The following is a 22564-nucleotide window of genomic DNA, read 5'->3' on the forward strand; positions in this document are numbered from 1 at the left end:
GGCATTGAGACCAGGGCCCAGAGTACCAAGGGGTGTAGAAGACCAGGACTTAGAGATAGTGAGAATAGGGTGTGGAACATCGAAGGGATCAGGACAGGCAACACCATGTAGACCAAGGGGATTGGACCTCGATGGCTAAAAGGACCAGGACCAAAATGACCAGGCTGAGAAGAATCCAAAACAAAGAAAACTAAAACTAACAGGGCCTGGACCAAACAGTACAGTGCCAGAAGGACCATGAGTTCACGATACAGGGCCAGGGGAATCAGGGTGATAAAAGCCAGGAGGACAAGGTTTAGGAAGGCCAGACCTAATGGGATTAGGACATGAGAAGCCATGTGGGCCAATGGCACTAGCAAGAACTGGCGTACTGGAAATCGGACAGACAGGGTAAGTAAGTTCAGATGGACCAGGTCAAGGGGGTGAGGGTCAACTGGACATGGAAAGAACAAGAAAGGTTAGGGAACTGGAGGAACAGGATTGGGGGAATGGGTTGATAGGACTCAGGATGACCAAGCCTGCTAGGAACAGAATGAACAAAATAAGTTGGATCAAGACTAAGAGGATAAGTTAGTGCAGAACGAAGATGGCAAAGAGTTGGAGGACTAATGCCTGGAGTATCATTTCTAAATTGAGGAGGACATGGAAGAGAACTATTCAGATCAGGGACAGGTGGACGAGGGCCATTAGCTGTTGAGGCACCCCCTGATTTATGGCTACATGAAAGGAATCAGGACCATTGCATATTGTACTTTAGGTTATTATTAGAGGGATTACCATTTCTGCTCCCGCACAGATGAACATACATTGGTCATATTAGAGGACGATGGTACGTATTGATAAATTTTACTCTCTCTGTTTTACACTTTTTCACAACTCTCCATGCATAGGCGTACCTTCAAGATTTTTCTCATACGATTGGAGCATTCCTCTGAACCGCCCACGTAATACCAAATACTTCTTATATAGGACATGACGAAGGCAAGAAACAAGCATTTCAGGATGCTGGTTAGCCAATAGCAAATCTCTCCTCAGCGACACAGATTAAAAGTCTTCTGCCCATTCTATATTAATCTGCTGCTACTAGGACCTGTCACCATGCAGCCGGGGTTAATGACCTAGCAGCCAGTTTCACTCGGAAGGGGTACAATTTGGGGGGCTCCAGTCACCAGAGCCCCACCAGACAGAATAACAAGCATTGACATAGCCAATACGGAGGCGGAGTCCAAGATGGCGGAGTGAGGGCTCTGCTGGCGGCGGATCGAGAGCTCCCTCCCTTCACTCCGATGCAGACAGAGACTACTGGCATCTTTTCAAGGACTGCAGAGCTGCAATACGCGATGATTTCAGAGCACTAACCCGGTAGGCTGTGAGCCGTGAATCGAGCCGGCGTGTTGTTGAAAAAGGAAAAAAAAACGGGAGCGCGGTGATCAACAGCGCTAAGGCAGCAGGCTGAGCGCTGCAAACCAGCGTCCTGGCGAGGAGGAGAAAAGGACGGCAAGGCAACGATTGTGGACAACGGGATTGTGAGAATCCGAAATAATGTGGCAGGCTGAGAGCCACGAGGCTGGTGCACGGAGCCGGTGAGTCAGAGTGGTATGCGCGCTGTGCAGGCGAGGAAAGGGGAAAAAAACGGCTGAAAGCGACGGAAAAATAAACAAAGAAACAAACACACGGAGGGCAGAAGTTGCATCTGTTTCTGTCTCGCCTACCTGGTTACACTCTGCAGTGCTTCTTTTTCCTTTTGCCTCACAAGCAGCAGCATTACATATACACATTTTACACTCTGCTCTTGACGGATATTTCGGTCCATGCTGTGGCTTTCTTCAGATATCTGGTGTGCAGTGCGGGGCTGGCTGGAGAAAAGACTTACTCGATCTGGCAGCAACTTGCTGGGTCTGGCCAAGGCGAGGTTTGCTCTGTTTTCAACTGAGACTATGTCACCTAAACCCCCTCCCCGTACAACGAGGAACACTAAAACCGCTGCAACTGCGGCTGCAACTGCGGTTGCAATAACGGCTGCACTCAAAGGCAACACAGAAATAGCGTCCTTCGCTCCAGTCTCTGCTTCGGCCCCAGCCCAAACCTCCGCTCTAGCTCCTGCTATTCTCATAAAGACTATAGCAGCCACGAAAGATACGAAGAGGGGGGAGGCTGAGAAAAAGGCAGTAAACTCTGAACCAGCAACACTGGTAGCATTGACACCGGGGGCTACTTTAAAAGGGAGCGATAGGAAGGCGGCAGGCAAGACAATTCTGCGCCCTCCTCAATTTAACTGTGGAACTGTTCCTAAAAAGCCAACACCAACAGGTGCGGACATCGATGATATCACTAATGGAAGAACTAAGGATGAGGCTATTCTGGTGGAGGATGGAACTGTAATAAGAGCTGAGAACAACACTACACTGGTTAATATAAACCACGAAGTTGACTCAGATATACACAAAGCAGTACCTCCAATTTTCAATGAGAACAATGAGAATAAAGAGATTCGGGTGGCGTTAATATGCAATGAGACAGCACCAGAGAACAGCGAGAGTAGTGAGTCAAATGAGGCAGCAGAAGGGGGATCCCAATCATTAGACTCATTCAATCCAGCTTCAGACTTGGCTATACCTTCGAGGATGGAGGACTTAGCTGATAAAGATAAAGACAAAGAAACTCTGGAAGTAAGCTATAGTCATGAAATAAACTCAATAAATAATCATGGCTCAGAACATGCTTCGGAGCTAGTCGATGAACATCTCTTATCTGAAGACTGTGAATATGACACAGAAGAGGAAATGGACAAGCCTATGGATAAAACTTTGAGTAAATTACCTCCGAAGAGACGCAGAGGTAAAGGTAAGACAACCCACAAGAAGAGAGGTAAAGCCCTATCTAACTTGGCTACAGACACATCTTCTTTTAATCCAAAAAGAATGGCCAGTGAAAAAAGTCCGCTAAGGAAATGGATTGAGGCTAAAGGGCTAGTTAAGACTATGACTCTAAGGCTCTCTGGGGGGAGTCCTACAGATAGCCCTACAGATAATGAGGTATCGCAAACTCATAACCATGAATTCTTTGAAGAGTCTAAAAAAAAAGAAGAAAAGGGCTTTCTATCAACGGAAAGGGCAGCGACATCTACTTTATCGGCACCCGTGGCTACGGGTAACAAATTAAACAAGCCATCTGCTGAAAGGATGGATGCAAATTTAACCGAAGCCACCAAGCCAGGAGGTACTGATCACCCCCAATTAGATACTATACTGAAACTCCTGATAAATCAAAGAGCAGAATCGGAGCTACACTATCAACAGCTGAAAAATGATAATATAAGACTGCAAAATTCCATAACCGATATAGCCTCTATATTAAAGGGTATCACACAGGAGATAACAGAGCTCCAACAACGTACGGTCTTAGTAGAAGAAGGAACCCAACGACTTGATTCCACGGTGGAGCGTCATGATGCTGAGCTAACTCAACTTCAGGGGAAAGTTGAGGATTTAGAGAACCGTCAAAGAAGGTCCAACCTCAAACTTTATGGAATACCGGAAGGACTGGAGGGATCTGACCCGAGAGCTTTCTTAGTGAAATTACTACCCCGAGCATTCCCGGACCTCTCAGACTGGGATTGGGACTCTCAGGTGCAGAGAGCACACAGACTACCACTTGTCCAAAAGCGTCAGAGTAATAAATTTCCACGCCCAATTTTGATGTATTTCGGTAATTTCCTGCTTCGACAAGCGGTCTGGCAAAAAGCTAAGCCTAATTCCCCAATAGTTATTGACAACCTTACCATCTTTGCTCGGTCAGATCTTAGCAAAGCTACAATGGACAAAAGATGGGAAATGCGCAAACTGATTGACCCAATCAATAAATTGGGAGGCTCGGCTTACCTACAAGAACCTGCTCGACTCAAAGTAATCATGAAGGGGCGCGTAAATTTTTTTAGTGAAATACATGAGGCACAGGAATATTTGGCTAGTCTGAATAAGAGTCAAAGGAGTAATGATTGAAAAGAAAAATGGAACATTTCTGTTGTTTTCAGCTGTTCTCAGCTTCATTCATATATAAAGAGACTCAGAAACTTTCTTATAGATAGTAACTGAATATTAAGACATAGAATATAGGCTGGGTTTCTCTGGGCACATTTAGTCACTAATTTTGATGCAGCAGAATAATAACACAAGTATGCATTCTGGGTGGAGGTGGAGGGAGCTTTATGGTCCTGGCCGCAGGCGCTGCCTTGTCAGTGGCAGCACTAGGTAGGGGGGGGGTGGGGTGGGCGGGTCTTCGCAGGTTAGGATGGGTGGAGGGGCGGGAGATGGGGGAAGGGGGAGAAAAGAAAAAAAATATTTTCAACCTGGTAGAAAAACTTGCTGAGAGCCTTTTTTTATTAAATTATGCTATATATTTTGAAATGCGTATAAAAATGCTGAATTTTGACAATATCTTTTTTATCAGAGATGTATAACATTAGATGCTTGGCTTGGAATGTTTCAGGGCTGAATAACAAACGTAAGAGGCAGTTAGTGGCTGAAGAATTAAAGCTATATAATCCTCATCTAGTATTTCTGTCAGAAACTCATATTATAGACAAAGACAAGAAGCTACTAAATCAGTTAGGTTTTGAGATGATAATCAGTTCAGCAACCACGTCCTCCATTAGAGGGGTAGCTATCCTAAAAGACAAAAGGTTCAAGGCAGAAATAACTAAAACACAGGGCGATAAATGGGGGAGATGGGCTATAGTCCAATTTTGTTTCGGTAATATGAAGTATGTGGCATGTGTAATTTATGGGCCAAACAAAGAAGACCCTAGAGTATTTGAACAACTAAACATAGCGTTATTAGATTGGGAGGGAGAAATAATAATTATGGGAGATTTTAATTGCATTCTGAATTGTCAGACGGACACAACACGCCCGGGCAATTACAAGCGAATGCCCAAAAATAGAGCATCCATTTTAAATTTATGTAAAATACACAATGTTAAGGACGTATGGAGTTCACTATACCCAAACTCTCCAGGCTATACATTCTATTCAGCTCCTCATAGACTGTGCTCTCGCTTAGATATGGCCTTTATCTCAAACACTCTAATGAGATCAACAAACATGGTAATATACCCACGCATTACATCTGACCACAATCCTATCATGATCGAATTTGCTCTGTCTTTGAAACATAAACCTCCAAGAGCTTTCACCTTCCCTAGGAATTTAGTATCAGATGCGAATTTTATTTCACGATTAAAACAACACATCACAGAATTTTTGACTTTTAACAGAAATACAACTTCTTGCTTAACAGTGTGGGACACTTGTAAAGCCAGCATCCGAGGGTTTACACAAGCCTTTGTCTTGAAACAAAATCATGAAAGAAATAATTATAAATTAACTTTGACCTCTGACATTGTAGCTGAGGAGATAAAACTTGTAAAAGCTTTAAGAGATAATCTTCCAACCCTGGACATTAGCGCAAATCTTAGTCAGCTAAAATGTAAAATCAAAGAGACTCTTTTAAAAAAAAGAAGTGCACAAGTTCATAAATACAAATTTTCACAATATGAAGGTGGCGACAAAATAGGAAAAATTTTAGCATTTAAAGTTGCAGAGGATAGAGCACAGTCTACGATTTCCCAAATTGTGGGGTCTGACAACAAGAGATATAACCAACCGGAAGATATAATTCAACAATTTGCTAAATATTATGAAACCTTATATACACCAGAGAATATGTCTAATGATAAAATAATTGAAAATTATTTAAAAGAAAATGTAACAACTAAATTATCAAGAAATGAGACAGAGGAATTGACTTCAGAAATAACTAATGAAGAATTAAAAGAGGCCATAAAATCACTCCCATTAGGCAAATCTGCTGGTGAGGACACCATCCCTTTAGAAATTTACAAATCATGTATGGAAGAGCTAACACCCTTTCTTCTGGAAGTAATCACTTATATTGGCAGAACCGGATCAGCCCCCCGCTCTTGGAATAAAGCCAAAATTATCTTCTTTCATAAAAAGGGTAAACCTAGTGAGGAGATGGGCTCATATAGGCCAATCTCCCTGATCAATGCTGATGCAAAGATTTTCGCCAAATGTCTGGCCAGAAGATTAGCACCACTAATGCCTAAAATTGTAAATACGCAGCAACATGGATTTATAACAGGGAGAGATACATCAGCTCATGTTAATACGGCAATAACTGCGTTCGACATAGCAGAAATAGAGGCTACTCCCCTGGCTATGATAATGTTGGATGCCGAAAAGGCGTTTGATCGGGTGGGGTGGGATTATTTATGGCACGTAATGGAATCAATGGGGTTTGGTGGAAAATTCTTAAATGGGATTCGGGCACTTTATGACAACCCAATAGCATACACTAGCTACGGCGGTCTTACCTCACAATGTTTTCCAATTAAGAGGGGTACACGTCAAGGATGTCCCCTATCACCTTTATTGTTTGCTCTTTCATTGGAACCGTTTTTAAAGGCTTTGGATACTCAGGCAGGAATAATACCTTTCAAGACTGGCAGTCAAAGTTTAAAAATTACTGCTTACGCGGACGATATTGCCATATACTCTATCGAAACAACTGATACTTTAAAAGCTATCAAATCTGAAGCTTTAAAATTTGGTAATGCTTCAGGTTATAAATTAAATGCTCACAAAACTCAAATAATAGCTAACTTTGTACCCCCTCAACCAACACCCGAAATATGTAAGACCGCGACATATCTCGGAATTAAAATTACCTCAAATGTTAAAGAACTTAACAACATTAACTATAAAAACTTAATGAAAACTACTATTTCAAACTTAAAAAAATGGCACCGACTCCCATTAAACCTAATTGGCAGAATAAATCTGATAAAAATGAAAATAATACCAAAATACATATATCTATTCAGATCAATTCCTCTGGCACAGAACAGACTCTTCTTTAAAGAACTTGATAGGATCTTCTGCAACTTTATTTGGGGCTATAAGAAGGCTAGAAGATCGCTAAAAATGTTGAAAAATCAAATAGGATCTGGTGGTCTTAATTTTCCAGACCTGAAATTATACTTCTGGGCTTCTTTTATAAGACGTATTCGATCACTACTAAATGAAGAGGACTTACTTTTCTTTCACTATTTATCATTAAAAGGAGATTCTAAACAATTTTTTCTTCGCATTACAGACCCAAATTTTTACAAAAGGGTTAAGTTTAAGACCATACGAGATACAGTAAAGATATGGAAAGACATACTTAAACATTGTAAAACCACTATATTTCATTCACAGTTAATCTTATGGGATAATCCCGGATTGCCGAGTATATTTGGCGATGGGTCGTCTCGTGTATGGCAACGGAAAGGAATTATGGTTTTGGGCGACTTATATAATTCTCGAGGCATACTGAATTTTCTAACTTTAAAGCAACTATATGGTCTATCCGACACACACAGATTTAAATACATACAAATACATGATTTTCTAATACGGAAAAATAGAATCAACACTTTGTCGAATGGGGGTATATGGGACATCTTTAACTCTAAAAAAGAGAAATCAATAATTAGTACGGCTTATAAATTCTTTATAGGTCTAAGCTCCGACGATAATGATGTATTAGCAAAAAAATGGAATTTAAAACTCGGAACTAATCTAACCGGAAAACAAATGAATACATCTTATACTAACATTCACGACTATGTAAGATCATCCAGTTTGCGACTACAACAGTATAGAACCATTTATATGTTATATTATACCCCTGAAAGATTTTCTAAATGGTCTTCGAACAACATCACAAGAGAAAAAACTAAATGCCCGAAATGTGACGAGTACGCGGCAGATCTTGTCCATATGTTGTTTTCATGTCCGAAACTAGTAACATTTTGGGAAGAAGTGGGAAAGATTCTAACCACAAAAAACATTCTTAGCTTACCACTATCTGCATCCATGGTAATATTTGGCCCACTCACGACAAGTCAACCACATTGTATACTACTATCAATTTTACTTTCTTGTGCCAAACTAACTTTAGCCCGAGCCTGGATTAATCCCAACCCACCCAACGCTTTGGAATGGTGGTACCTGGTCAATGAAATAAAAATTATGGAAGGTACGCTAGCAGAACTAAGGGGTGTTAGATCGCTAAAAAAATTTGAGAAAATTTGGGGAAGCCTAGAAATGAATTGATCAACTTAGATAATCATAATATATGCTCACCTATGTCTTTTTACCCTATGTTAAGTTATTTTCTACTTAATGTTAAGTTATCTTCTACAAAATGAGAAGAATGATCAACTCATGCTTAATTTGGTATTTATTGGTTGAATGACAACTTTGTTGAAGGTTTTGTAATCTTATACCAGGTGAAAATAAAATAAAAAAATATTTAAAAAAAAAAAAAAGACATAGCCAATAGGTCTCGCTTTCGGGACCTTATAAGTATTTAGTTTTGCAGCACAATATCCTTGGTGCAACAACATCAGCTGTTGCATGGCTAAACCTTATACCTTATAAGCGTTTAGCCATGCAACGATTGATGTTGTTGCACCAAAGATATTGTGCTGCATAACTAAATACTGAAAGGTCCCAAAAGTAAGACCTATTGGCAATGGCAATGCAAGTTCTCCAAGTCCCCCTAATGCTGGACCCCTGTTGCACTAAATAAAATATGTTGTACTGGGGGGCTTGAGTTTGAGATCACAAGCGTTTTGAACCCAGTTAGTATTTGTATGGTAGGCCCATTTTGTTTATGGATCAGTATATAGGGACCTCATCTTGCCTGTGGGAACAAGCAGAGGAATGTGGAGAAAGCAAGAGCAGGCAGTGTTGGCGAGGTTCCTCAACAAACATCCGTTCGTTTGTGGTCTCGCCGTGCTGAATTAAGTTATGGGCATGTTTTTTTCGTAAAGTATCTTACCATCGTTCCACTGACAAGGAGCTCTGTGCATCCTCATGGAAGTGACCTGTCAAAACGCTCCGGTTGTTAGGGTTACCGACCATCAGATGGAGTCACCGAAAGAGCAGATTAGTTACGCAGCACTTCTCCGTTCAGTATTCTTTGTCTGAGTCAGTGCATTAAATTTCCTCTCCATGGTAATCAATTGCTGATTACAAGCAGTGATAGAAGTCATGGGAATTGGTCAGCAGAGAAAGTCGATAAGTGGGCGGCGTAGGAGGCTCACTTTCTGCGCCTTCTTATTTTCTTTGTCAGATGCAATATTTTTTCGGAGGCACGTAATACAGGAGTAATTTGCAAGAGATATTTGAAACTAGCCAGTCTAATCTGAATGAGCTGCCAATACTGAGAGGATCGGGCCAGAAGCAGTCAGTGTTTATGGCACACCGAGAGATCAGGGTTTAAAATCAATAAACGCCCTTCTCTGTGATGCCGGTCCTACAATCATTTAGCAAGTGTTGTTTGTACAGGTTTCGCAGGTGCTGGCATAAGTCACAAAAGGGACATTTAAACGAGTTTCAACTGAATTAGATTTGAATGCCTATCAGGCATTTTCCCTATCAGGCATTTTGTATATTTTATCACCGTGTGCACAACAGGAAATTTTGAAGGAGTATCAGGTGTTGTGCTAAAAAAATGAAGAACGGTGCCCATGTATAGAAAAGATTTATGGCTGCATTAAAAGCGCCCTCGGGAACAGGGGGAAGTAAACAATAACATGGTCGGAGTTACACGGCACGTGCTGAAATGAAGGCATGTGTGCTGAGCTCAGCTCCTTAAATTTAAAATGTAAGCGGCGCTGTTCATAAATAAAGGTGCACAGCCATGCTGTGTGTTAAAGCGCAGCGCTCACCTCTACCGCTCCTTACATTTTAATTGAAAGCCGGGCCGTGTAGAACAATTGCAGTGAAAGTGGCCTGCACGGCAAATCAATTAAAACAAGCCCAGGAGTTCTGCCGTGACAGTGCATCGCGATGCACTTGGTAGAGAAAAGATTTATGGCTGCATTAAAAGCGCCCTTGGGAACAGGGGAAGGAAACAATGGTCGGAGTTACACGGCATGTGCTGAAATGAAGGCATGTGTGCGGCTGTTAAAAAAACAAGCATTGGCTGCGTGAGCGGCCGCGAGAGGCGATCGGTGGTGGGGGGGAAAAAGCGGGAGTTGTGTGTGCGTGAAAGTAAAACTGATCAGGCGCTGAAAGCTGGCGGCTGCGCATGCGCACGTAACCGCATGCTGGTGGCCGTCAAAAGTCTCTGGTGGCACTTTTAAAAGCCACTCATTAAATGTCTCGCCAGATCGGTGCATGCGCTGGCTCTAGCAAGACCTAAAAAACAAGCAATCAATCGATGCTGAGCATATGTTTCACAGTTGGGTTTCACGAGCCACACTCAAACTCCAGGCAGGGGTTTGGGTATTCCCTGCACAGTTCCAAAACTCCTATGATAGAAAGATAACAAATCAAAGCCAGCGGCTCTAGCGCGGCGACCAACAGGTCAATGATTTGTTTGTAGAATGATGCAAAATTTGGCAAAAAAAATCTTCTTCCCGCCGGTGACAGTCATGTGGTATCACAGGTCCCTGCTTCATGCCTACAGATTTAATATCAGTAATATATTGTTTGCCACATTGTCATGCACCCGAACAAGGTGAACAGAAGAACCCCTCAAAAAGGAAATAATGTTTTCTTTCAAAATTTCATTTTATACATGGAATGCGTCTCAATTAATTGACAGGTCTTACGTCGCAAAAATGCCTTAAAGGAGTGTACTTGGGTGTAAGCAGGCACTCTTGTGCTAATTTTATTAGAGTGCTGCGTGCCTGGTGAATTCAGTACTGATTATTTCCTTTGTGAAATCAACTAAAGGAGAGGTGGGGAGGCAGCTGCGTGTGAATGTTGTTAAACTAGCTTAAGTACTGCATTTTGATATTCAAAGTTTTTCAATACAACGTCATCTAAAATACAATCAAGGGCTTCATTTTCTTTTATAATATATTTACTAGAGACTGGACCTTAACATTCTGATAATAAACAGTTGGGAAGAGGTGCCTGGAAGCTTTCTGTGTCTGCTACCTCGTGGCACCATGTAGTGGCCAGAGTATGTGGTTGAGGGGTTTGATCAGTCACATGCTATTGTATTATTTAGTAAATGTCTTCGCTTCTCCTACATGGCTTTTTTAAACAAATAATAGACCGCAAGGGGCATGTTATCAGCGTTTTGCTAGTTTAACTGTCCCCCTTATGGAGGTCCATCTGAGGAACGTGAACTTAAAGCAGTTAAGAGACAACTTCTTACATAGAAAGATGATCTTGGTAACTACACACACCCAATAAACCTAAATTACGAGGGTCTGCTATCATTGCAGGGGATACGAAACCCAAATCGTCAGTGTGTCCCAAGGAACAGAGTAAATATAAAGTACCTACGAGTGAAATTTTACTTGCAAGATAAAAGCCATGCCATTATTGACGAAGGGATTCCTGAATTTAAATTGCCTAGCACGCATTTCACCACTGTTAATTCGCTACTCTTCTATATGATTTCTGTTTGTTTCGATACCCACTGCAGGCAAGAGTTACTGTACAACAGGCCATCGAGCACACACACAATTCTTAGCTCGGCTTCAGACGTTGGCTGTAATGCACCATAATGAGGCTGCTAATTTGAGATCACCCCAAGTGCCTCCATTAGTCAAATATATTCATTTGTCAACAATCCAACCATCTCCATTGATGCCAATCATCTATGAATTGGTGCAAACATTGCCAATTTGGGCTGCAAGAGAACCCACTCGAGTCTCCATATTTGGATGATTGAAGACACTAAATCAAATCGGTCTGCCCTGTACCTACCGCTTACACAAAACTCCCCCCCCCCCACCCCGGTCCCCTCACCGACTTTGACACTTCCCATAACAGTTTTACATAGTATGCCCTCTGGGAGACTGAAATTGCTAAATGGTGAAGATAATTTCAGACATACTCATTTGGCATTTCTCCAGCCCACAAAACACAACCCTAAGGCCCTCTCGTTAACTTGTATCAAAATCCCTAAAGACTTGTATCCGTATCTTGTTATTTATACTGAGCTAACATTATAAAATATACATCTCGCCCAGGCTAGAACAGACACCACTGAAAAACCGTTCCACGTAACTGCACCACACCTGAAACCATGCCTCCTAAGTCCAGCTGAAATCCTAGGTCTATCTCCCATTCCGTGATGACGACAGCATTGCTGTCAAGATGCTCTACGAATGACACCGCCAGACAGTCAATCTTAATCAAGACAACTTGGTATACAGGGCTTTATGAGCCGTAATGGGGGAAAAACCCAACAACACAGCAGGTCGAGTCCTGGCCATCCCCTTATTAACAGCTCTGGTCCAGATCTCGTGCCGCCTTGGCTGCCCGCTCTAGGCCGGTGGGGTCGAAGTAGCTCCACTTGTCCTTGGTTTTGCCCCCTGAGCCTCCAGCGTCCCCTCCCTCACCAGGACCGGGAGGTGGTGGGGGTGCTCCAGGGGGAGGCGGCAGCGGCTCAGAGGGGGGCCTGCTCACTCCAAAGAGCCACGATATGTTGAGTTTTACGGTGTATGAAGATAAGAAGCCGGGTACAAGTGCAACTGCTTGATACACATGTGAGGCACAGTGAGACCAGTTACACTTGCGTCAGAAGAGAAACACTGTTCACGGTCAAGAAAGAAAAGCGCATGCGCCACATCAGAAACACTGTGTTACTAGCTTTCCTGAAGTCAAACTGCGCATACGTGCAATGATATACACTACTTTTCACGTCACTATGAAAATAGCTACGCATGCATTCACCACGAGCTACGCCATCGACCCCGCGGTCTGATCTCACATTGGCTAGGACTGACCCACTGTCAACCAGTAAGAGATGTCATGTAGGTGCCATGTTATAGTCAGTCTGCTCCTTTCTGTTTGACTGCTGTCTTGACCCTTTCAATTTAACCGAGGCAATGGTGCCTGACCAAAACATGGCCGATGTTAAACTGCAACGTGCTGTCAATGACAGACAGTGTGCTCTTACAGCGACTTAGCAAATCATATATGCTAAGCTAACACACCCAATTCCGACGGGAGACTCCCGGTTGTGTAAAACAAGCCACCCCCGTCCCCCTTGTCAAGCAGGAGATTACCGCACATGAGCCTTACCTGCTGTCTTGCCACAGAAGGCTCCAACATAACCGTGCCTCTGCACTGCTTCTAGCTTGAAAACCACAGAAAGAGGACACGGTCTGAAAAGATGGTGGTTGCGCGTGTTCATTGCCCAACACAAACGGAAGCAGGAACCTGAGAGACAGGACCGTAGCAGTTTAAAAAAAAAAGACAGACAATCACATTTTTCTTTTTAATGGAACAGTTTCCGACAGTATCCTAGGTGCGTCCTACTTCCCCTGCGGGTGCCCCGGCTTCACTTAGAGTAGTAGTCAAATACATAAATACATAACTGTTCAGTGTTTTGCAGCCCCTCTGACTACTGCTCATAACGAGGTAACAATGACAGAAAACCGCACGCACCAACAAAAAAAAAAGGGGGCGGAAACAGCTACTGAATCCCTCCCCTCCAGGACTCCCTGCCCTGCCTCATGGTCGCCAAGGCAATATTTCAAGAAATATTGTCATGCTACCGTAAGGCAGGTCATGGAGTCCTGGAGGGGAGGGATCCAGAGCAGACAAATCTGCTTAACAGGAGCTTTTTCCAATGGCAGGTCTCCGTTTCAAAAGGCCTGCCAATGGAAAAAAGGGGCGTGGCTTCACGCCATACTGAATTCTTCTCCTCACAATATCTCTCTGCCTGCAGCAGGGCCATGCCCTGCAATTCAGGCTTCGACCTAAGAATGGGGGAGCACTTCCCGAGGACACACATGATTGTTTAGTTCTAAAAAGAGGGGGAAGGGGGCTGGGGAAGGGGAGGCAGGGAAAGCCAGATAAACTAACAAGGAAAGATGATTCAGCATTTCCAAGCCATGAGGAGGACTTTCCTACTATTAATTCAGTTAAACCTTTCTAATTTTGGGAGTGCAGTGAAATGAACAGTGAAATAATCACACTCCTTCACTCCCTCAAGCTCAAATTCTCTTGAAGAGCATTCTATGAACATTTCAAATGTTTCTATAAGTTTTGCCAATTCTATCTTTGCTAATACTACAAGTACCACAACACCAGCGTAGAGATTGAATAGTAATTTCATTGTTGGTCTAAAGGACACGGAAATTATTCTGTTGAAAGACTGCATGCATCTTATTTACATGCAGAAAACAAAAGAGGTGCTGAGACTCAACTGAAGTGCACCTATGTCGCTATGTTTGTTGACTCGAGACTGAGTACTGACTGCATGAAATCAGTGCTACACTATTTGTTAAACCTATAAAGTATTTAACAAAAGAATATTCAATACCCACGAGTTTGGAACATCAACTGTGTAATCAAGTCAGTACAGGCAGTGCATGGAGGCTGACTTTTAAAAATCACTTCAGATTAAGAAGAATATTTCCTCAAACTCCTGTTCCTGATACATCTTTTTGAAGGATTTCGAATTGAATGATGATGTCATTACCAACCATGTAGTCATTTAGTCATATTTCATATTAACTTGCCAAGCATAGTTACGAATGCATCTGTCAACACATTGACTGACGTTTGACTAGGTACATACATTTTATTTTTTTAAGATATGTCGTTTTTCTTCCTTCTGCCATAGGATGAGAATGAAGCCTCTCAATTATACTGTGTCGGGGACTCGCATCAGAGTGCCTAGGCAATTGTTTGGTTTTTGAAAAGATAACCTTAAATATCAGATGGTACCATGTCACTGGCATACATCTTTTCCAGTTCTGGCTTTTGCTTTTACAAATCACTATTTTTAGGCGTCAGATTTGTTAAATTGAACTGAGCCAGAATTACTATTCCAGAATGCCTTGATTTACAGCATTAAACATGGGGAAGAAACATTGGTGTTCTAATAACATGGAGCCTCTTGGTAATTCTATAGCTGGCTCTGGGATATTCCTGTGACTTTGGGCCATATGTATCATTCAAATTCGCATTCGCAAAGGCCGTAATTCGCAGAATTTCGGCCTTTACGAATGCGAATTTGCTAAATGGGATGTATGACTGAAAATCCCGTGCAAAATAAGGAATCGCAAAATTTGCTATTCCTTATTTTCCGATTGCATTTAAGGAATCGCAAATTTTGCGATTCCTTAAATGCAATGTATGAAGGTTAAAAAAATCGCAAATTGTCCCTAAGGAATCGCAAATTACCACCAACTTCAAGTTGGTGGTAATTTGCGAATTTCTTGAAAAATGCCCATTTTTGCATTTTTCTAAGTGCCATGAGACACACATACAAGCCCTTAGGGCATGTATGTGCACCACATGTGCACCCATACTTATTTCAGGGGTGCAACAGGGTGTCCTTTGGACACCCCTGCACCCTTGAAATTATTCTCAATTTGCGATTAGCAAATTGCGAATCGCAAATTGAGAATACATTCCCATTCTTTCCTATGGGCCAGGAAGCCCATAGAAATGAATGGGAAAGTATTCCTTAATTGCGAATTCGCAATTTGCGAATTCACATTTAAGGAATATCAAGAAATCGCTAAAAAATTGTGATTTTCTTGATACATATCAATTAGCGATTCTGAAATAGCGATTTCTTAAAAATCGCTATTACAGAATCGCTAATTGGTACCTTGATACATATGGCCCTTAGTGAGAAAGAGCGAGCACATAGTTGCAGGAAAGTGAATAGTTTCACTTAGTCTTCCAAAGGATCTAATCATCATTATTATTCCCCGCCTCTTCGGGTAAACGTAAAGGAGCAGCAGCACTTGTAAGGTACATGAAAGCTCCATAAAGGGCCTCCCATGTTGCTGTGACTTGGCCCATGGTATAAAGGGGTGGCAAATTGTGCCATACCTTCCACATTTAGTTGGAAACATTCAAACTTTCTCTTTCGTGGCTTTTGGGACCTTTAGACATATGTGTTAATGCTGTTTGTGTGGTAATTCCATTTAAGCCTTTTTACCGCTAATCTGCATAAGGAGTTTGGTGCCAGTTGTGTTCACCTCTTGCTTGCTGTTCTACCTGGCGATACGTGCTTGCTGAAATCTGCACCAGAAATGAAAATATATAATTGCAGCGGTTTAGACAGCAGGCAGATTAATAGTGAAGTTTCTCTGCTGTTTGCATGGTTGCTGGCCATGTGTTTCACACTGTCTGCTATTTTCCCAGCCTCCAGGTTTACTGCTATTTTCACAAATGCTCGAGTACATATTTCTGCTATTTAGTCATTGGCCACTAAAATAATGATGTTGCTTTTCTACTTTCAAGGCTACCATCCAAATAGTACATACTGTCTGCTTTTTATTCAACAGATAGGTAAATAGTGAATTTCTTTTTATAAGACCACTGGTCAAATAGTACATAACTTTAGTTTAGCCAGGTAAATAAGGATGTTTATTTGCGATGTGCATGTACGCGGGCCAAATTGTACACAATGTCTGCTATTTTCAGGCCGCTAGATAAAAAGTGACATTCTGTGGCAATTTGCATGTCTGTTGGCCAAATAGTGCATAGTGTTTGTTATTTAGCAATTGGTCAGCTTAATAGTAGTGTTTCTTGCTATTTGCATAGCTGCCGGCCAAACAGTACAGAAGCTGGGTATATAGTGAAGTCTCTTTGCTATTTGCAAGGCCGTCAGCCAATTTGTGAATAATCTATAACATTTAGCCAGTGGCCATGAAAATAGCAGAGAAAATTCACTATTTTTCTGACAGCCATCACCAATTCACAAAACGTTTTTTTCAATGAAGAAGCATATCCCACTCCACGGAATTCCATGAGTTAGGCACAACTGCTCAGAACATATTTTGTGATTTGGGCCCTGTGTGAATATACCACTAACCTGAGAAATCAAACCTTCCATTTCCCCTATTGAACTAATGGACAGACAAAACAGAAGTGATGCAGAGGAAATCAATGAAATACATGTGAGGATAAAGCCAGGGATGGCAGCGTCACTGTGAGATTTTTATGTGGTAAAATCTGTTTCCAGATTTCGCCAAAGCAAGGATCCCAACAAACTGTAATTTTAAAAGTGCCACAATTTGAAGGACTCTTAGAAGTTCGATATTGCCCTTTTCTATTTCAGAAACGTCGCTGTGCAATCAGTCGCAGCGATTGTAGTTGGTGATCCACTGGCCAAAGGTTGTCTCTAGTGACTCGAACATTCCGAGACAAAAGAAAATTCTCTGGAAAGGGTAATTGAGTTATGTTCTATTATAGCCTAATAGCCCACTGCTGAGGGCAATACAGGTTTTTAAGGGCCTTCAACCCCAATTATACGCCTGACATGCAAGCGAGGGCACATGACGAGGAAGAGGGACTTTAACAACTAGTATAGTCCAAGACAGAAGGGCTATGAGGCTATTAGAACATTTCATCAACTGGAGGTAGAGTGTTCTAAATTATAAAGGGAGAAACGTAAAGACATTGGAATGTTGGCACAGAAGGCCTCTGCCAGCCATTATACGCTCTGAGCCACTTCTTTGTCTTCAATGAAGCTCTCAACATTCCCATGTTCTAATAATATTTTCAATAATTTGATTTCTTCTTTTTCCGATAATCGGACATCATGTCTATGGGTTGATAAGTGAAACTTCTATTTGAATAAGGTTCCTACGTTGTAATAGGGAGCCAATTCAATATAAATGAGGAAGGGCACACTTCAAAAGCATTAATGATCTAGGGCCAGATGTAGGTCCCAATACCGGTCGGTAACGGCCGAAATTACCGAATTTTGGCCATTACCGACCGGTATTAGGCTTTTTAGATGTAGGTGGCATTTTTGTAGGATTCGGTATTTTACCGAATCGGTAATTTAAGGATTCGGTAACATACCGAATTCTTAACATACTGATTCGGTAAATTACCGAATCCAGGATGTAGGGAACACTCAAGTTAGTGCATTCCTCAGTTAAGGATTTGATATTTACCACCAACTACAAGTTGGTGGTAAATAATGAAAACCTTTGAAAAAACATTTGTTTTGCTTTTCCAACAGTGCGATGTGGCAGACGTATGTGTGCCACATGTGCACCCATGCACTATTCAGGGGTACAACAGGGTGTCAAAGTGACACCCTTGAATGTGTTCCCCCTTTTACTGAATCGGTAAATACTGATTCAGTAGTTCCCATTCATTCCTATGGACCTCCAGGCACAAAGGAATTAATGGGATTTACCGAATCGGTATTTACCGATTCGTTAAATACCGAATCGTACAGATTCGGTAATACTTACCGATTCATTACCTACATAGCATTTACCGATTCTAAAATACCGAATCGGTAAAATTCGGTATTTTAGAATCGGTAAATGTAGTTTACCTACATCTGGCCCTAAATGAGTTAAACACAATGACAATTTTAAGGTACACCTTGGAGCAAACATGTTTATTGAGTAAATAGTAGCTTTACAAGTATAGTACCAGCAGTGCATTTTTTTAACGGACAGATCGAAGTTATGTTTTTTAACGAATTAAGTGCACGTTTACTTTAGTGTGGTTTGCAGACATAGAGCGTATTTTGCTAAAAGATTTGTTTCGTTGAGGGATATGTAGTTTCCTTATCAAGTAAACTGCCCAGTTTTACTTAGTTTATCTATGAAGTGAGAAAGCAGTAACACCTTAACGAATCTTCACTTGTATCTTTTCAGCAATATTTATAAGAGGAATCACGACTTAACCAAAACCAGACGGGGAAAGACCGAGCAGCTCCTGAGAGTCGACGACCACGATTTCACCATGAGGCCAGCTTTCGGAGGTGCGTCACAAAACCCTGTTTCTAGTCCATGTTCGGGGACATTCCATCCTATCATTGCTTTCTTTATTGTAAGCGAATTTGTTGCTTCGGATGCGATTACGGCGTGTATAAAATGAAGTAAATACAAAAACTGAGACTAGATCACTGGTAGAGAGTTCCTCAAAGTGCCCAGTGCAGGATAGACCGAAAAAGATGACCCATTCATTTAAAGGGTTAAAAGATTGGTAGGATTGCCATTGGGGCTACACACGTTTTACCACAGTGTTCTTGTCGCTAGTGCTCCAATCGGATGGCAGCATTCTTTATCACAAGGGTGACATTTATGAATGGTGGTAAACATGACTGCTCTTTTAGTTGCTGAAATTTAGAACATTGGCTGTGTTAGCCTAAAATAAAACTGAATTTGATTTTGTGCAATGTAGCTGGTGCTCATGGTAATTGTTCCAATGCCTTCGGACCGAGTACAGAATATATAAAGCTACAAACAAACAAAAAATACTAACCATTTCGGAATGTGGTCCATTTTTTTTATTTCAACATGTTTTATTAATTTTTATACAGGAACACATTAGTACTGCTGTTACAGGGTTTGCATCAATTAATCTGCTCGCTTTTAGACAATATAATTCTTAGCAAGCCCTACATGTCCTAACAGTGAAGAACAGAGAAAGAAGAACAGAAAGGAGCAGGAAAGCAAGGGGTGAAAGAAGAGATAGGGGACAGGCACCTGAGAGTTACTTTGCTTATAAATTACGTCTGACATACAGTGGGGCTGTTGTTACACCTGATGTCATCCCTGCAGGTCCTAGAGGGACAGATTGGTTGTAATCAGTAGGGCCCATTTAAGTTTCTTGATTGGGTGGAACTTCACTTGGGGTGCCAGGCGGTGTCTCGCCGGCCTTACTTGTTTTCATGGGGCTCTTGTTGGGAGTGCGTGCTCCTAATTGTGATCCCAATCTGACCCTGCCACTGAAGATGCTGCCACACTCGTTTATGAGCAATATTCTCATGAACCTGACTTTATAGGGTCGATATTCTATCATCATTAACACACACACACATAGAATGGCGAACCCTTGGGACCTCCTTATGCCACATTTAGAACCTATAATTTCTTATTATGAAGGAAGAGAACCTTTTACCACAGAAAAAAACATTTGAGAGTGGACTGTAAGTGATTAAACATCAGAAACATTCAGCCTTTAATCTCTGGAACATATGCCCACTGCAGTAGCTAAAGCAACAGGCCTCCCTGGGTCATTAAAACTGAGATGGAATTGTCAGATACAAATATCCCATTTACCTTTGAGGCAGGAAGACAAAGTGTAAGCCTTTTTGTACTTTCACAAGAAGCTGGTTAAAAACGAAATAAATTAACCCCTGTACGCTTATGATTTTAAAATAAGGCAACACAATATGAGAAAATGGAAGGAATAATGGTAATGAACTTCTAGAACGTGCACCTAAGAGACCCCCATGAGGTGTAAGGTTAAATTGACCTAAATGAAAAGTTGCTCTTAGACATTCGGGAACTTGGTGATGAGCCCTCTTTTACAAAAGGATTACAGGGAAGGACTGCAAGGTGCAAGAAAGAGGAAATACACCGATGAGAGTAGTAGCCCTGAACTAGGTATTCCTAACTTGCTAATATGCATTGTACCAGAATCTTTTGATGTGAAACTTTTAGGAAATGTTTGTACTCAATAAATGTGACTTGTATAGCCAAAAATTTGTTCCCCAAGATGGTGTAAGTCACGTTACCAGAGGTTAGCCAAGTGTAGTAGTAGGTCACTGGATGTAATTCTTGATGTTTCTTGTTCCCATAGAAAGATGGCCGCAGTGGCTGTATTCGAAGCATCTGTTTCAAGGTTCTCTTTTAAGGTTCACTTTCCTTAGGATGTGCGTGCTCAAGTAAAGTCCTTCTGTTGAGTTCCTTAGGGACATAACTATGGTTCACCTATCTGAGTGAGAGGGAGCAGGCAAAAGACCAAGAAAGAAAAGTTGCAAATGTACTTTCTCTTGAAGTTGAGGAAACCTAGAAATCTCTGGTGGTCCTTCAAATTCTGTGGTAATAACCATTACTGTATTGGGCACACTTGTTTCATGTTCATGGAAGAAACGTTTCTCCTGTTTGGCACAGAGGTGGTAGTCTTGTATACGCATGACATATCGTACAGTTTCTGATTTTCAGGGAAGAAATGTGGGTAGCTTTGAATGTCATAGAAGTACACCGGGAGCCATTTACCAATGATATCCAGGAATATGTCAGTAACAAAGCTATCAAGTGCAGTGGAGGCATGAATATCACCCATGGGAAGCTGTCTTCAATTTGTCCCACTCCCAGGCTGAACCCAAACAAGATTATTTGCACCCCTGAGATCAAAAAAGAGGAGCCTGGTTGAATCAAACATAGTCTTTAAGGAGGCAGTCACCAATGTAATCTTTCAACAATTCTTTCTTTGAGCTGGACAAATAGTAGGTTTTTCCATGTGGCTTTGGAGCATTTGGTTGTAGATCGATGAGACGCTCATAGAGACAATTGGGTGGAAGAAACACTATGAGTTGCAACCCTCAACCAGATAACCAGACACTCCTGACATGCTATCACTGATAATGTCATTGACAAGTAGAGAGTAGTCGAGCCACTATAGCCTGAGATAATCGGTTTTGATGAAGTGAGAGGGATGGTCAGAGAATAGCCAATGGTTGGTGACCTGGCTGAGTTGGCAGAATTAGAAAAGGAAACTCCTCTTTAGTTATTGATTGAGGCCTGGAGCACTGGCAGGGAATAGCTGTACAAATGGCAGAGAAGGACTAAAGCTTAGATAATGGAGTTTTAGAGCCAAGGCAGAGGACATCAGGCAGAAATTAGAAAGTACAAGGAAGCAAATAATAAGAACCAATAGGAAATGGAATGTAATCTAGGCGCTTTGGGATCCTGGAGAACATTTGTTGGACGAGATGCCCAACTCGTTTTTGCACACAGCCTGGGAGCATAGGCGGTTTTCCTGATCATAGAGTGTGCACAGTGAGTTTAATTGTACAGAGCATGTGTGGAGGTCAGAAATCTGCTCTAGCACTAGTGCCCTGATGATGAGAGAAGGGAGGGTGAAGTCTGCGCCTTCCCTACTGGTGCCATTAGCCTTGTGGAACTCCGCTGCATTGTATGTATATCTTCAGGAAAGAGTCCAGCGGAGCCTCACTGTTGTTGCCCTGCAGTGCTGCAATATTAGGCCGGTGGGACTGCTTACTGAGTGGTGCCAAAGAGGCCTCTGTGGCAGTATCAGGGTTTAGAGGAGAACCATTGAGCTTCTGTTTGTGATACCACTGTTTTAAGCAGTGACATTTTGTATATTGTGGTACTAATCTGTGCAAATTCCACCAAGCTTTACCTGGCAAACTGTATGTGGGATAAAAGTATGATATTTGTGCACAACTAGTCAACCCAACATGAGAGTAAACTCACATTTATGCGTGAATCAACTCTACTAGAGTGAGATCCTATGTGTATCATACCAGGAAATAAATATTTGTTTTGATGCAAGTTACAGATATCCTTCCAGTAGCAGCTTTAGTGGTATGCAAGGAATTCTGTGCCATGGAGCTGACTACTGCACAGCCTCAAACGGATGTATGACGGTACCACGCGTACTTTTACAACGCGTACCGTTACCACGCTACTTTTACCACGCAAGTCGTTACAACGACTTGCGTGGAGGGGCGCTGGATAGTAAATTATTTAATTTACTATTCCAACTCCAGT

The 22564-nt window shown here is 41.8% G+C and overlaps 1 protein-coding gene across 1 annotated transcript in view; it reads left to right on the forward strand.

Annotated features, from left to right (window-relative positions):
• Window positions 1–22564, forward strand: part of GABRR2 (gamma-aminobutyric acid type A receptor subunit rho2) — a 441060-nt gene that overhangs the window by 58595 nt on the left and 359901 nt on the right. The window contains exon 2 of the mRNA XM_086926659.1: window positions 18695–18801. Within this exon, the coding sequence (XP_086782785.1) occupies window positions 18695–18801 (107 nt within the window). The remainder of the gene's footprint in view (window positions 1–18694; window positions 18802–22564) is intronic.

This window comes from Lissotriton vulgaris, chromosome 6 (genome assembly GCF_964263255.1).
Source record: "Lissotriton vulgaris chromosome 6, aLisVul1.2, whole genome shotgun sequence".
NCBI lineage: Eukaryota > Metazoa > Chordata > Amphibia > Caudata > Salamandridae > Lissotriton > Lissotriton vulgaris.